The sequence below is a fragment of the Zootoca vivipara genome, chromosome 12, assembly GCF_963506605.1.
Source record: "Zootoca vivipara chromosome 12, rZooViv1.1, whole genome shotgun sequence".
Lineage (NCBI taxonomy): Eukaryota > Metazoa > Chordata > Lepidosauria > Squamata > Lacertidae > Zootoca > Zootoca vivipara.
In genome coordinates, this window is record NC_083287.1 from 57,059,565 (window position 1) to 57,076,081 (window position 16,517).

The window sequence follows — 16,517 nt, forward strand, 5'->3', positions numbered from 1 at the left end:
AGAAATACATTTTTGTTTTGTTTTGTTTTGTTTTGAGGAAAGCCATCAAGCATAAAAAATTCTAGGTCTCTGTGCAAGATATGGCAGGATGAACGAGAAAGAACTGGAAGTTTGCAGGGCAAGAACAAGAAATGCAATTAAGAGAAACAGAATTACCAGGATCCCTAAAGCCATCAGGCACTGCAGCTGAGAAATCCAAATGAAAAATGAGCACATGGTGAAAATCAGAAAACATGGTGAAAATCAGAGACCATCAAAAGATGTCTCAGAAGAAATGAAGTAAACTCTGGGTATCATGCGCTCAGGAGGTATAAGAGAATACCTCTCCAGAAAGCTAATATGGCAAGAACAGTGTAAATTATTGGGAGAACTGTTACTTCTTAGTTCAAACCCCAGTTTAGGCTCCTATTTATCAGTTGTCCTGGGACAAGTCACCCAGCCTTCGTTTCACTGCTTGTAAAAAGTAGTCACCATATAATTGCAGAAGCGGCAGGGACTTTACACACTTTGTAAAGGTATAAAATCTGTTTAAAAGATGCCACTGGGGAAAAGCCTCTTAAGATGAAATCTATCACTGTTTGTCCAGAACACATATATAATTATATCCCTTTTATTGTATTTAACAAGACAAGCAGACCCCCACTCTGTGCAGCCCCTCCACCAAGAACATAAATTTTACATCTGCCTCCTCCAACAAGGTCAAGAGCAAAAATTTCCAGGAGCCTCACCCATGTAAGCAGCTTTCTAGAACACTCCCAGGGGACTATACTGTATCACAAATAAAACTTAAGATTCCATTTCTGTTTTATCTAGGAAATAATATCTGATAAAAGGAAGGCCAGATGAATGAAGAGAAGTTGTTTGTGAATACAGTATCCACCAAGACATTTTAGCAATTTCTCTAATGCAGGTGGGGGGGGGGTGGAAATCTAAATCCTGCTTTCTTTGGAAACCAGCACCAATTTAGTCACTTATACTCACCCTGTACATCTACCGGATTTTCTTTTTTAAAAAAACCGCATTACATTCCTAGACACCCATCAACCAAGCGCATGAGTTATTTCAAGCCTCAATCCAAGGCAATGCAGATTTTAAAGACTGGAACACACATTGTTAAGCAATATCATTGCACAAAAGCAGTCTACTGCCACAGTTTATACACTGACCTGTTTCTCTGCATTCTGCAGGAGGTAGGAAGGGATACAGGGAGACAAGTCACACTGCCTGTCCCCGGTAGGCACCTTCAGGTGGGAGGAGGGTGGCGGCAGTATTTTATTTTTCCTGGAGTTCACCACAGCTGCAGAACCTAGACGACTTTGTTGTCTCATCACATCCTCATGCTGGAGATCACCCAAGACAACAGGGCCCTAAAGAATAAAAAAGGATATTATTCACATGTATGGTTTTTAAGACATCTGAAAGGCAGCCCTGTTCAGGGAAGTTTTTGTATTGTGTGACGTTATATTGTTCTTTTACTATTTTTTTAGGAAACCCAGTGGCATATAAATTATTATTGTTACTATTATTACTATTACTGCTGCTGCTGCTACTACTACTGAATTACTGTATATTTGTTTATTATTTATCAAAGATAGCAAAAATGGGACTGGGACTTGCAACGGTGTTTGGCTGCAGTGCCCCTAATATTTTGCTAAGCCATGCACATGAAGGATTGCACAGTTGACAGATTTTTATTCACTCAAGATCCTTCCCTTCCTGCCTCCCTAAATCTTCCATAAGCAAAAATGTTTGGTAGCAGTAGGGGGCATGCAGGATATCTGCTTTTAGATAAACTTCCTGTAGTTTTGCCTGTTAGCGCAAACAGAGCTGCAGCCAGTAAATGCCCTTAATCAGGTCCCAGACAGAAGCAGACTGACCCAGATAACCACCACTATTTGTTTCACTGGGGCTCAGACAGCTTTCTAAATGTCCCATGTTGTCCACTTCTTCAGCACCAGTGTAAAAATATTCCATGTGTCCAGTTGCAGCTGACATGTTATAAACATAATTCTGATTGCTTTAAAATCATACAGTTGCAAGAAGAACTGAGGTGGAATTGGACCTCACAACAGGCTAAAAAATAGTAATGGCTAGCCACAAAGCCAAGCTGCAACTTGGAGCTCCAATTATACCACAGTGAGGGCCTTACCTTACAGTGTGCATTAACTGCATCACAGTCAACTTGCTCCTGAACTCCCAAAACAAACTGTGATCCAAACCTTGGTATAGTTCCTGAATAAGAGGTTAGAGAATGAAAGGGATACTTCTCAAAAGAAAACTGGCCTACCTTATTGGCACGGAGCTGCTTGTAAACATCAGTCTGCTGCCTTATACGATATTCCAAGTCAGAAACCTGAGCCTGTAGCCATGTCCATCGACATATAATGGCCGCTCTTTCCATTGCCCACTGGCGCTCTGCTAGGCGTCGTCTGAAAAACAAGCATTTGCATGTTGTTAGTACAACAACCTATGAAATCACTGGTGCCAAATTCTAGCTATTAAGACAGTTAAAACTGTTAAGGGGGGGAAATTCCAGGGTGAGAGACTACTCAACAGCCCAGCTTCTTGGGGTGCAAGTCCCCTGCAAGTCTATGCGGTCAGTAAAAGAAGGAAGTTCCAGCCAAGAAATTTGGAGCAAAACAGCAGTCAGTAGAGCATGATCTTTATTGTTGCGCAACAGGTCCCCACAGGAGTAAGAACCCCAAGCATGGGGTGACACCCTCTTTTAAAACTTCCCTCTTTCCCCCAGAATACCCTTCGAGAGGCATCATTGATACATCATCACTACAACACTATCATTTCACAAATGGGACGGGTATACAAGGGTTACACAAGTTCACACTTGGGGAATTATGGCAGGATGCCCTGTTCCTGCTGCCCACTGACTTCCTGCTTCTTGGTTCATGGAGGGAAGTGGAGCCCAAATTCACCTTTCTTTAAGGGTTAAAATGGCGTTGGAATGAGGAGAGTCAGTTAAAGTATGGATTTTCTATGAATTTATAAAGCTAGGTATCTTCCATGAGCTGTCAAGTCGAAAGGATACATTCAGGCATAATATTTGTAACATTGAAAATAACTTTAAAGATGTGCTCCCCCCATGTCATTTCCGTAAGAAAACTATGGTGTTCATTACTACAGTCGTACCTCGGTTTATGAACACAATTGGTTCCGGAAGTCTGTTCATAAACTGAAGTGTTCATAAACTGAAGCGAACTTTCCCATTGAAAGTAATGGAAAGTGGATTAATCTGTTGCAGACAGTCCGCAGAGTACTTAAACTGAAGCGTTCATAAACTGAAGCGAACTTTCCCATTGAAAGTAATGGAAAGTGGATTAATCTGTTCCAGACAGGTCCGCGGAGTCCTCAACCTGAAGCGTACTTAACCCGAAGCATGGGTGTAATTGGTTCCGGAAGTCTGTTCATAAACTGAAGCGAACTTTCCCATTGAAAGTAATGGAAAGTGAATTAATCCGTTCCAGATGGGTCCGCGGCGTTCGTAAACCGAAAATTCGTAAAACGAAGTGTTCATAAACCGAGGTTCCACTGTACAGAACAGTCACCATCTTAGATCTGCCTTATGTGAATTTCCTAAACCTCTGTCTGATCCAACAGGACTCTTTTTCTTAAGGGTCTATTTAGTGCTACTATTAAAGCTAAACAGAGCCTCCATTTTCAGATGAATGGCAAATGCTGGTGACATAACAGAGAGTTACTGCCTTTATGCCACTGCCTGCATGCATCTAGTTTGCCACGGTTGGAAGCAGAATGTTGAACCAGATGGAAGCTCTTTCTGATCTAGCATGCAGAAGCGACCCAAATATTTCAGTCACCTTGCTCCTATAATAAGTAAATTATAAAAGGCACCTAGATGTCTTTTTCTTTGAACAGTAAAGGCAGAATATGGGGTATCTAGCTACAAAGCACTTAGATCCACCTCCCACTTAACGTAGCAACAAGGAATAGAAAGCTAGACCCAGGCTTTTCAAGCCTTCTTTGGAATTGCAAACAAGTAAAAAAGCAACATTACTTAGCCAAAATTGTTCACTAGACTACAGACTTTTAAATCAAAATAACACATGCCAAACCTGGGGGGGGGGAGGGAATGGTTGAGAATCAGTCCATAGCTTGCTTCAGTAAAAAATGACCTCAAAAAATCAAACATCCAAGAAATTTTAAATGTGGTTGTTTCCAAGCTTCCTTCATTTGGGGATCAAGTTATATCATAGCTCTTCTCCTGCATGTTACTGACTATACTACACAAAAGTAACTATAACCATGCCAACCATCTATAAAAGGGTGTGAGCATTATTTTCTTGGGGCCACAGAATACATAATTTTCTGGCTATCTATCAAGCAGGCTGCAAAACTACCCAGATAATTATTATTTTTGCTCCTCTGAAACAGTATGTACACTAATGGTGTCAAATAAAACTTAAGAATATCACACCTTCTGCATCATCAATATTCTTTAAGATGAGTAACTGTTTTATCCTGTGTAAGTGGTAATTATGAAAGGCACCTTCTGCCTAAGGATTCCAGACTTCTGGAACAATTCCTAGCTTGTTTTATTAGCCACGTACTAAAGGCATCTCTGAGCAGGGTCAGAAGGCAGAAAATACAGCCCTCCTATCACACCTGCATTGTACCGGTATTGTGTACAACTAATGAGAGGAACTGCATTTCAAGTCTTCTTGAAGATGACATGTGAATTTAACATAATTATGTATTACTGCTGTTAGGAAATTCATGGTTTGCCACTATTCAACTGTCAATTGGTATGGAGGGAGCATATCTCTCATGCCAACCTGGATGGAGAAAGTATTTTGAGGAGCAGGGGCAATACAATTGTTTTGGACATACTGCATTTCCTCCCCTCATTATGCTGTAAATGACGTAGCGTCTTGGCATACAATGTACAGTGGTACCTCTGGTTGTGAACGGGATCCATTCCGGAGGCCCGTTCGCTACATGAAAAGGCCACATCCTGAAGCGCCACGTCTGCACAATCCGGCGCTTCTGCACAAAGCGCAATTTAGTGCTTCTACGCATGCGCGCACGCCAAACCTGGAAGTAACCCATTCCGGGACTTCCGGGTTCGGCACGTCCGTAACCTGAAAAGACGCCTCCTGAAGCGGATGTAACATGAGGTATGACTGTATCAAAAACTGCACCATAATCCAAGAGGGCTCTTCAGCACAGCTCATGAAACAGAACCATCAACAGAAGAGAATTAGAATAAGTACAATATGCACATTTTGTGGGTGTCCTAAAGCCATCTAATCTATGCATCTGCTCCTTTTATGAGTTAGCACTACACCTATATGGCAGGCAGCTCTTTACCGGAACTGACTGCTAAGCCAGTTCTTCATTTTATTTGCGAGTGCTAAATCAACTAGGTCTGCAAAAGACACAGAACGATACTATAATACTGGTGATCCAGCAGAAGCGCAGTCAATACAGCCCCAATAACTACAGCTTTGTGAGCAAGAATGTGCCTCAACAGCACCCATACTTAAAACAGTCAGACCTAGCAGACTCGCTTCCACATTGGTGACTATCATAGTAGTCATATATATGATTTCACCTATCAAAAGTCTTAGATAACTGTGGAGGAACAAACAGTACAATAAGTTGCTGCATTATGCAATATTATTGATTCAAACTATGTTCACATAAGCAAATGTGAACAGAATTTGAGAGGGAATAATCAGAAGAACACATGCTAAAAAATGGCACAAGTAAATTAGGAAATGTGTATCCACAGAATTCCATCCATCTGTAAATGGCACAAGTAAACTCAGGCGCTCAAAGGCTCAGACAAGCCACATTTAATACCACTGCTGTGCCTGTCCCCCATGGCTGCAATCTGGTGCTCTTTCATCTTTTTCCTCTCAGTCACTGACATTTAGGCTGGAATCCTACACACACAACAGAAAGTAAGTCCCACTGATTTCAGCTGTGCGTAATTATGAGTAGAAACGACAAGGACAGTGCTATTTAAATTGTATAATGTATTTCTTTGTGCCAACTTTGATTTCCCAGGTGTGAAAATGTTTTTCTAAATCCATCAAGCCTGAAGTTGGGGCGAGCCAACTTCAGACTTGATGGGTGTACTTTGTTTTTTCTAGAACTTTTGTGGTTCATCAACTGAAACCAGAACATCAAGTCCTAGGAGTGGGGCTTCTGTAAACTCAGAAATAAGGAGTAGACTAAGCCCAAATGTCAGAACTGGGCTCAGAAGCCTGGGACAAAGATTCACACAAATATTAATGCTAGGTTTTCCTCCATGCTTGCTTTATCAAAGAAGGCTAATTTATATTTTTCTAAGCCTTTCAGCAGCTGCTGTTGCTAAAACGTTGCAAATCACCCCAAGATCTACTAGATCTCAATCTATTTTCTGCCCAGTCCTACTCCAAAATATGAATCACTATTATTCAATCTCGAAATAGAACACATCTGAATGGTAAATAGTCTAGTAACACCTTAGAGACTAATTGGTTTATTGTGCCAGATGCGTATTGGATAGAACCTTCTGAACTGTAAGTTTACTGTAATGGAAACTATTACAATTTGGCGAGTTTACTGTAATGGAAACCAATACAATTTGACAATTTGGTACTCCCCAAATCTTTTTACTAGAAAGGATGCTCCATGAAATCCTTGAAGGACAAACAAGAACTTTATCCATACAATGTTAAAATTCTTAACAATACAATACCCGAATTAAGCAAATATATTAGGGAAGGACCATAGCTCAGGAATATAGTAATGTTTTGCATTCCGACAGTCTCTAGTTCATTCATTCTGCAGCATCTCTACAGTAGGAATGTGAAAAACCAGTCTGAAAACTTGGACAGCCACTGCCAGTCAGAGTAGGAGTGGGAAACTGCAGGCTTAAGGCTCAAATGCAGCTCTCCAAACAGGTCCCTTAGGACCCTCTCAGGTTACAACCCCTCACTAGCTCTGTTCTGTACCCTTCCTGAGTACTTTTGCCCGAACTATGAAAATACTTATTGCTTTTCCAAATGAAGAGATCCTGTGTGCGCACACAGAAGCCTCTTGACTTTTGAATGGCTCCAATATTGCCTACCTCTGCAAAGGAAAAAGCTACACCCATTGTTCCACTCACTTTAACCTCTCGCCCTGCTCTCCACAAGTGCACAGCCTCTGGAAGGTTGTCCACGAGAGAATGGAGCCCTCAGACTGAATTGGTGCCCCCACCCCCAATGCAGACAATTTTGACCTAGTTGGGCCAATGACCTAACTACTGGAGTAAAGTGATCTCCTACATGCCTGTCTTTATTATTCTGGTGAACTGAAAAGAGCTTTCCAGTCAGATGGATAAACATTTCAAACACACTCAACAAAATAAAAGGTCATCTCCTTTTACCTGTAACACTCTTCCACATTTCATTATATAAAGAACTCAAACTAGGACATCGTTCCCACATCATTAAACCTTCTAATCAGCCAGATAAGATGTAGATAAGGAGAATTCTGAACCTTCAGAGGCGCAAATAAAAGCCAATGCACTGTGCCTGAAAATTAAACTAAGGTTAACGAACCGCATAAACGAAAACAGAAATCCGGGGGGGGGGGATGGTTCATCTGTTCCTGTAAACCCTGGGACCCTGTCTCTTTTACACAGGAAGATATTATTTTCCTAACATCATCATTGCACAGGCTGAATTTAGGCCGTTTTGCACACAATCCTCCCACCCAACCCCAAGCAACAAATGCCTAAGATCATTAACTCTGGTATCTGTGGGGGAGGCCACTTCTCTGCTATATTAAAAAAGAAAGCAGCAGCAAACGTTCGTTTTTAAGTAATCTGCTTTTTGCTCATAAAAGAAGTCCCTCTTCTCCCTGTCTCTCTTCAGAGTGAAGACCAGGCTAGTAAACAATAGAAAGCAAAGAGTAAGGCTACCATAACTTCCATCATAGAGCTTCAAAATGCTGATGACAACGTAGTGTGTGCACACTCGCAGGATAACCTCCAAACCATCCTAAATACCTTCACAGCTTACGTAAAAGCTTGGTATTGCTCAATATAAAAATAAAAACAAGGTGCTGCACCAACAAGCACAAAACAACCCCTCTGCAGCACCACAAATCCAACTTAACGGTGTAATGTTGGAAAGTGTTGATCACTTTTCCTACCTGGGCAGTTATCTCTCCACAAGTGCCATCTATGCAGAAATCCAGCATCGCCTGAGCTCTGCAAATGCAGCTTTCTCCCAATTGAAGCACAGGAGTGTTTGAGGATCAAGACATCCACAGAGAAACCAAAATGCTTGTTTACAAAGCTATTGCACCATCAACTTTACTGTACACTTGTGAAACATGGACCACTTATAAACTCCAACTCCTCAGAAGATTCCATCAATGGTGTCTCTGAAAAAATGTACGTATCACTTGGGAAGACAGGCTGGAAGTGCACTGGAAGAAGCAAACATCATCAGTGTTGAAGCAATGATTCTTCAACATCATCTTCGTTGGATTGGTCATGTTCAGATGCCTTATTGTCTTCCAAAGCAACTACTCTATTCCCAACTTAAAAATGGAAATTGAAATACCGGTGAACAACAAGAGAGGTTTAAAGACACTCTCAAGGCAAATCTTTTTAAAATGCAGTATAAGCATGGATAATTGGGAAACACCGGCCTGTGAGTGCTCCAATTAGAGAACAGCCTCTACCAAAGGCATCATGGACTTTAAAGAAGCAGGAACTCAGGACAAAAGGCAGAAATGAGCTAAGAGGAAGCCACGTGTGGCAAATCCTCATTGTGATCAACTCCCACCCAGAAACCTATGTCCTCACTGTGGAAGGACGTGTGGATCCAGAACTGGCCTCCACAACCACTTACATACACCACATTAAGACAATCTTACTCAGCTACGAATGATCACCAAAGAAGAAGTAACTGCTGGATAGTATGGGGGGGTGCTTATTGACAAGGATAGCAAAATGCTATTTCATTATCACTTCTCAGATGAGACAGACAATTTATTTCTGGTGTTTCAAGAGGAAGCCTAACCCTCAAGAGCTGACTAGCATGGAAGCTGCAGGGAAAGGGGAATGGCTGAAAACAGCCTCTCCCCATTCCACTGAAGGATGCATACAATCAACTGAATGTCACTTACTGGATATTACCACCCAAAGCAAGCAGAGGAAGGCACCCACCCCAGCTTCTTACTCACCACATTTCTATTTCAAAACAGAACTTATTTGCCCACCCCAAATACTGAAGCAGCTCTCTGGAGTTGCTTGTTCTTTGACCAAGGAATGGGACCAGGCTGATCTTTCCCCAACCGTGGAGATCTTCTCAATGGCCATTTCGTCTTCTGAAGAAGGACAGAGTATACTTCCCTTCTGCTCAAAAACCTCAACTCTCTAGTTACTAAACATGAAAGCATTCCATGTAGTTTCATCAGCTATTCCATTAGCTCTGCTGGGTGTCTAGATGCCTTTTGTCTCTGCTTGTCCCACATCCGTCACCTCGTTCAGATTCCCTTAATGGTTTCCATCCCAAGTGGTTGAACTGTAATTTTAAGAACTGGTGCCAGCATTTCCTTTTTTCTCCTTTCTTCCCACCAATTTTTCTGTAGTCGGGGGTCATCAGAGCCTATCTATCATGCAGCGTTTCACTAACCTGACTAGCAGTAATTATGGCTGGAAGTGAACAGCATCCTCCAGTATTGTCAGCCTCTCGCTAACCTGTCCTGAACATAATTTTACTTCCTTAGTTTAAAAGTAGTCAAGGAAAATTATGAAACAAAGCAAGTATATCCAGAATGAGATCTAAAAGAAAAAATTAAGCTCAAATTAAAAATGGGACTGGCAATACACAAATCGTTATTCTATTTTGTAACCCAATGTAGTTTTTTTTCCTGTGCAGGCATCCAGTTGCCAGAAATGTTCCTAGAAAACAGTTTTCTGTGAACTGTAACACTAAATACAGGTTAAGACAAACAAACCTTTTCACTTTCTGTAATGACTCACTCCGAGTGATACAACAGACTTCCACAAGGACATGAAAAACTCAATTCAGATTACAGCAGCTTCTAAATTGGTAAACAGCAAATAAATACACCTTTAAATGGAGCAAGCCAGAAATGTGATTTGGAATTTTAGCTGCTTTGCAACTTCCTAGACTGACGGTTTAAGATTTGGACTGTATCTTAACTGTAATACATGGGTTGCCTTTTCTACATTTTTGGCTCCTTAGGCTTATGACATACTTGTCCTTCGTCATCTAATTCTCTTGTTGACCTATCTGCATTTCTTTTTACATCTGCACACAGTGGCTTACTTTAAATAATGGAATTTCTATTATACCTTTCTAAATTTCAATCAAAGTGGCTTACAAATAAAGAAAAAGCAAAAAGAGTTTTGAAGTAGTGATACATCCTTAAAAGCAATACAGTATCCTGAAAGGGTCTGCTGAAATGCAAGTTTCACTTCTCACATAAAACTGAGCAACAGTACAGCCTAACTTACTTCTGGGTGCCAAAAATAAAACAGCCCACTCTCTGGTGCCCACTTGGTGACCCATCAGATTCCAGGCGATAGGGGGAGGCAGCAGAGCCTCTTGAAAGTAAGTTTCTGGGGAGGCGCATAAGTCATTCCTAAGTGATTCCTCTGGTCTCAGATCTCTAGAACTTTAAAAGCTCAAAAACAGCATTTTGAACTGACCCCGGAAGCCAACTGCTAACCACTGCACCTACCGTGTTTCTCCAAAAATAAGACACTGTCTTATATTTATTTTTCCTCAAAAAACCACACGGTGGCTTATTTTCAGGGGATGTCTTATTTTTTTATATATTAAGTATGGTACAGTTTAACCTACAAGGTTAAACTGCCTATCACTATGGCTTATTTTCGGGGTATGGCTTATTTTCCGAGAAACACGGTAGTAAAGGGTCTGTTTCTCAGGATACATGGCTATGCTTTGCTTATGTTAATCACCTTATGTTTGCTTATATTAAAGGTAAAGGTACCGGTACCCCTGACTGTTAGGTCCAGTCGCAGACGACTCTGGGGTTGCGGCGCTCATCTCGCTTTACTGGCTGAGGAAGCCGGCGTACAGCTTCCAGGTCATGTGGCCAGCGTGACTAAGTTGCTTCTGGCGAACCAGAGCAACACACAGAAACGCCGTTTACCTTCCTGCCGGAGTGGTACCTATTTATCTACTTGCACTTTGGCGTGCTTTCGAACTGCTAGGTGGGCAGCAGCTGGGACCGAACAACGGGAGCTCACCCCGTCACAGGGATCGGCAAGCCCTAGGATCAGTGGTTTAGACCACAGCACCACACGCGTCCCCTAATATAAGGTCCCAGGTTCAATCCGACCCAGACCTGGACCATCCTCTGAGGCCCTTCTTTGTGTGCCCACTTCGTACCCCCTCCACTCCTGGATGCACCAAGAGCAACCAACTTAAGAGATGTGAAGGCCTGGGGGGAGGGGAAGGGAAGGTTTTTCCTGGGTCTTCGTATCTCTAAATCACAAAGTGTTTTCTTATCCTGTTATCCAAACAGAGGCTCATGGTTTGTTTCTCTCCAAACCATGATTGGCAGCCAAGCTTCATTCTTTGCTTCCCACAAACCACAAACCGCATTCAGATGATAGCAGTGGGGGAGGAACAAAGCAGGTAACCAGCACACTACTCATTCATGCTCAACCGTAGCTAAACATGAATACAACGTGCAGACATAACCACTAAGAGCATATCCTGCTACACACAAAGGGATATGCTTTTAAGTTAGAAGCAGTGAATGACTGCAGAATATATAACCTGAAACAATAATATTCTCTAGCTGCTCTGATAAGATATCGAGAAATGTAACTTGCTGTAGAAGAATTAATCCCATTACTCCAAAGAAACACACTTTTACTGTACAGAAGCAAGCTCTGGGAACCACAACAAACTGGAACATAATAAAAAGGTGGATAGTAACTTAGCTGCAAGTAACTTCTATATGCTATATAGATTATTTTTTCAAGACCTTTATTTATAAAGCACCAACTATTGTACTGGATGCTGTATAAATTAAGAACTTTGCTTCAAGGCTAATTCCCAGCCTACTAAAATGAAACTAATAGTCCAGTTTAATATCATTGAAGAGATAATGTGCAGCGGAACAAAGGAAACTCCCATGTCAGACCATATTGGTCTATGTAGCTCAGGACTGTTCACACTGATGACAGTGGCTCTTCAGACTTTCAGAAATGAACCTTTCTCAGCCCTCCTTGGAGATGCTGCGGACTGAATCTGGGACCTACTCTAGGCAAAGAAAATGTGCTGTACCACTGAGATATGGAGCTTGCCGTTTCAGGCTGAAATAAATCAGGCCAGGCTTGTAGTCAGAATACTGAGCTTCTGTGCCCCTGAGTGGCAAAATATATGAGTCCAAGACACTTAACCCAAATAAGTTTAACAGGAAGGTGCTTTGTGCAACTAAAGCTGCAAAAGCAGAAACTACTTCCTCAAATTTGTCTATCTTCTTCAGCCAAAACATCAACACATTAATAATTGCTAATACAGTAGTTAAATGACTTCTAAAGAATTTTGTTTGTACACACACACACACATGCTGTTTCAATTTCTTGGGGTTTTAAAATCAACACAGGAGCCTTATGAGACATTGAATTTCGAGTTAACAATGTACTCACTGCCACCAAGGTATCCCAGGTTCAAACTCAGTATGTGTACACTACGCATTACTTGCCATCAGGACACATCAAACTCAAATCACTGGGCCAAACACAAGCTTTTCCCACCACTTTTGAAGCATCAACCTTTTCCAAGGACACTTATTTTTGCTTAGTTGTATGATTATTTTGAGTCTCTCACATGTGGACGCTGCTCAGGTATAGATGATTAAGGTTCTCACAAAAGAGAGAGAGGATGCCACAAATGCCCTTTCTTTCCTCTGGAACAGACACCTGCCAGATTAATATGTCACACTACACCTACACACATGAAACCCTGAAGTGTGCAAAAAATTACTTTCTGAAGCTGTGGCATTTGATAACCCATCTCTGTCCTGTGCAAAGACTTCAGTTGACAATCAGATCATCATCATTATAGAGCAGTTAAGTTCCAAAAATTCACCACCCTGGGCAAACATAATAAACAAATAGAAAGAAAGTAGAATTCATACCTGGGAGACCCTGATTCTAATCAACTACTATCACTGCTACCAAGTACGTGTTATTCATTATACTGATTGACTTTGTCTTGAGGGGTTATTGATCATGCAAACTATCATTAACTTGTTTAGTGACTGATCAGTTTAGTGCCTGCTGCAATGACAAGAGGAAAGAACTCTTAGTAAGGTGTGTGCTGTTGGATTTCCTCTCTTTCGATTCAAGGAACATGCAAGGAAAGGATTGGAATCTTCCCGTGGGCTCACTAACTATACCTTTTCTATGTACTCTAGTTACCTAATTATTATAATGCACTCTTCATGATGCTAGCCTTAAAGGTGTTCTGAAGCTTCAACTGATACAGAACAATAAAGTGGTACCTCAGGTTAAGAACTTAATTCGTTCTGGAGGTCCATTCTTAACCTGAAACTGTTCTTAACCTGAGATACCACTTTAGCTAATGGGGCCTCCCGCCACCGCTGCACCACCACCGCACGATTTCTGTTCTCATCCTGAAGCAAAGTTCTTAACCTGAGGTACTATTTCTGGGTTAGTGGAGCCTGTAACCTGAAGCATCTGTAACCCGAGGTACCACTGTACAAGCAAGTTTCTCATTCAACTTGGTCAGTCAGTAACTCAAATTCTGCTTGATTTACAATAAGCTAAAAAAAGAAGAAGTAGGTAATCTATTTAAATTGCTTGTATTCTTTATTTCTAAAACCCATAACCAAGATTCTCTGCACAATGCACTGTAATAAAGCCAATAATTAACTAGAAAACTCTTAACACAGCACACAGGTAAGCTACGGAATTCGCTACCACACAATCTTGCAATTGCCACCAATTTGGATGGGTTTAAAAGAGGTTTGCACAAATTCACAGGCTATCATTGGCTGCCAGCCATTATGGCTGTATATTGCCTCTGGTATCGGAAACTATATGCCTCTGAATACCAATTGCTGGAAATCACAAGTGGGGACAGTGCTATGTGTTCATGCACTGTTTGCTGGCTTCCCACAAGCCTCCGAGAACAGGATGTTGGGCTAGATGGGGCTCTGGTATGATCCAGCAGGGCTCTTAAGGTTGTTATGCAACACAGAAGCTTGCCTTATACAGAGTCAGACCACTGGCCAATCTAGTTCAACATTGCCTATACTGAGCAAAGAAGATAGTCTACCACACATGTTATCCTGTAAACTCTGGTCATCACCAGCCCAGACACTCATATGCAGCAGAGCCTTTTCAATTGTGATGCTAAGTCAACACTGTAGAATGTCCTCCCAAGGCAGGTCCACTTGGTAGAGTCTATAGCAGGGGTTCCCAAACTAAGGCCTGGGGGCCGGTTGCGGCCCAATTACCTTCTAAATCCGGCCCACGGACAGTCTGGGAATCAGCATGTTTTTACATGAGTAGAATGTGTCCTTTTATTTAAAATGCATCTCTGGGTTATTTGTGGGGCCTGCATGGTGTTTTTACATGAGCAGCATGTGTCCTTTTATTTAAAATGCATCTCTGGGTTATTTGTGGGGCATAGGAATTTCTTCATATTTTTCCCCAAAATATAGTCCGGCCCCCCACAAGGTCTGAGAGACAGTGGACCGGCCACCTGCTGAAAAAGTTTGCTGACCCCTGGTCTATAGCTTCAAATGATAAGTGAAAATCTGGCTTTTCCCTGCCCGTCATTCGTACTGGATTGATAACTGCAGCTGTGCTTATTTTATTTTATTTTATGGTGCTTGTTATTTCTTTATTAGCCACAAGTGTTAGTGAAGAAGAAGAGGAGGAGGAGTTTGGATTTGATATCCCGCTTTATCACTACCTGAAGGAGTCTCCAAGCAGCTAACATTCTCATTTCCCTTCCTCCCCCACAGCAAACACTCTGTGAGGTGAGTGGGGCTGAGAGACTTCAAAGAAGTGTGACTAGCCCAAGGTCACCCAGCAGCTACATGTGGAGGGAGCAGACTCGAAAATGGTTCACCAGATTACGAGTCTACTGCTCTTAACCACTACACCACCCCAGACACTTGACCAAGAACGACCAACTTTCTTGAAAAACTCCAACACTCCAAAAAACTCAAGCAGGCAAGATTCCATGCAAAGAGTTTTCCAATTCCTTCAAGAATGTGAACAAAGGAATTTTATCTGAAATACCCAGAAAATATTGTTCTCTGAAGCATGGGCTTCCATTGGGACAGGGGAGGGAAAAGAGGATATTAAGAACCATAATGCAAATATTTCACTTTTTAAAAACCTGCGATATGGTGCAAAATGTGCAGGGATTGGTGTTATTTTTTGTGAGAAACTAACCTGCTCACTGCTACACTCTGGAAAAATTACTACAGACACCCCGACTGTGAAGGTTTCCTATGTAACCTATGCCAGTGTTTCTCAACCTTTTTTGGGCCACGGCACACTTGTTCCATGAAAAAAATCACGAGGCACACCACCATTAAAAAAGTTAAAAAATTTAACTCTGTGCCGCCCTATATTGACTATATAATTATGACTGTAATTTAACCCATGTGCAACTGTACTTCGTGCCTATTTTATAGTTTTGTTTTTCATTGTTTAATTTCCATCAGCTGTCATAACTGTTCTGTTTTATATACATTATGATTTTTTTTTTTTAAGCTTTACCTCCCCCCCCCCAAAAAAATATTACAATAGTTCAGCCAGCTATCTCCCTGTCTTGCTATTTCCCCCCTAGGCATTTTATTTTATTTGAATACGTATAGGCCCCCTAGCTAGGTGGCGCTGTGGTTAAACCACTGAGCCTAGGGCTTGCTGATCAGAAGGTCGGCGGTTCGAATCCCTGTGGCGGGGTGAGCTCCCGTTGTCGGTCCCAGCTCCTGCCAACCTAGCAGTTCGAAAGCACATCAAAATGCAAGTAGATAAATAGGAAGGTAAGGTAAACGGCATTTCCATGTGCTGCTCTGGTTTGCCAGGAGCGGCTTTGTCATGCTGGCCACATGACCTGGAAGCTATATGCCGGCTCCCTCGGCCAATAATGCGAGATGAGCGCGCAACCCCAGAGTCGGTCACGACTGGACCTAATGGTCAGGGGTCCCTTTACCTTTAGGCCCCCTATTAAGTAGGAAGGAGGAAATTAATCTCACTCCCGCCGCCCCATGGGAGGGGTGAAGCCTTCAGACCCCCAATTCTCCTCTCCCGCGGCCCGAAGTGGTACAGTCCAGGCAAGGCTCTGCCTGCCCCCCCGGATTACAAGGGTGCGCGCACTTCCAGGGGAGCTGCGGGGCGGCTCAAAGGCGAAAGGTTACCTTGGCTGCTGCTTGCGAGTAATTCCGGACCGCGAAGCCCAGCGTCCGCCGTGCAGCCATGGCGAAGGACGGGCGAAAGAGGCAGGGGA

At 42.2% G+C, this 16,517-nt stretch overlaps 1 protein-coding gene across 3 annotated transcripts in view; it reads right to left on the minus strand.

The window, feature by feature from the left end:
- Window positions 1–16,517, minus strand: part of LOC118092061 (KAT8 regulatory NSL complex subunit 1) — a 49,286-nt gene that overhangs the window by 27,651 nt on the left and 5,118 nt on the right. For all 3 annotated transcript variants that reach the window (XM_060281043.1, XM_060281042.1, XM_060281041.1), the window contains 2 exons: window positions 2,288–2,429; window positions 1,167–1,367 (listed from right to left, as the gene is read on the minus strand). In XM_060281043.1, coding sequence (XP_060137026.1) covers window positions 1,167–1,367; window positions 2,288–2,429 — 343 coding nt within the window. The remainder of the gene's footprint in view (window positions 1–1,166; window positions 1,368–2,287; window positions 2,430–16,517) is intronic.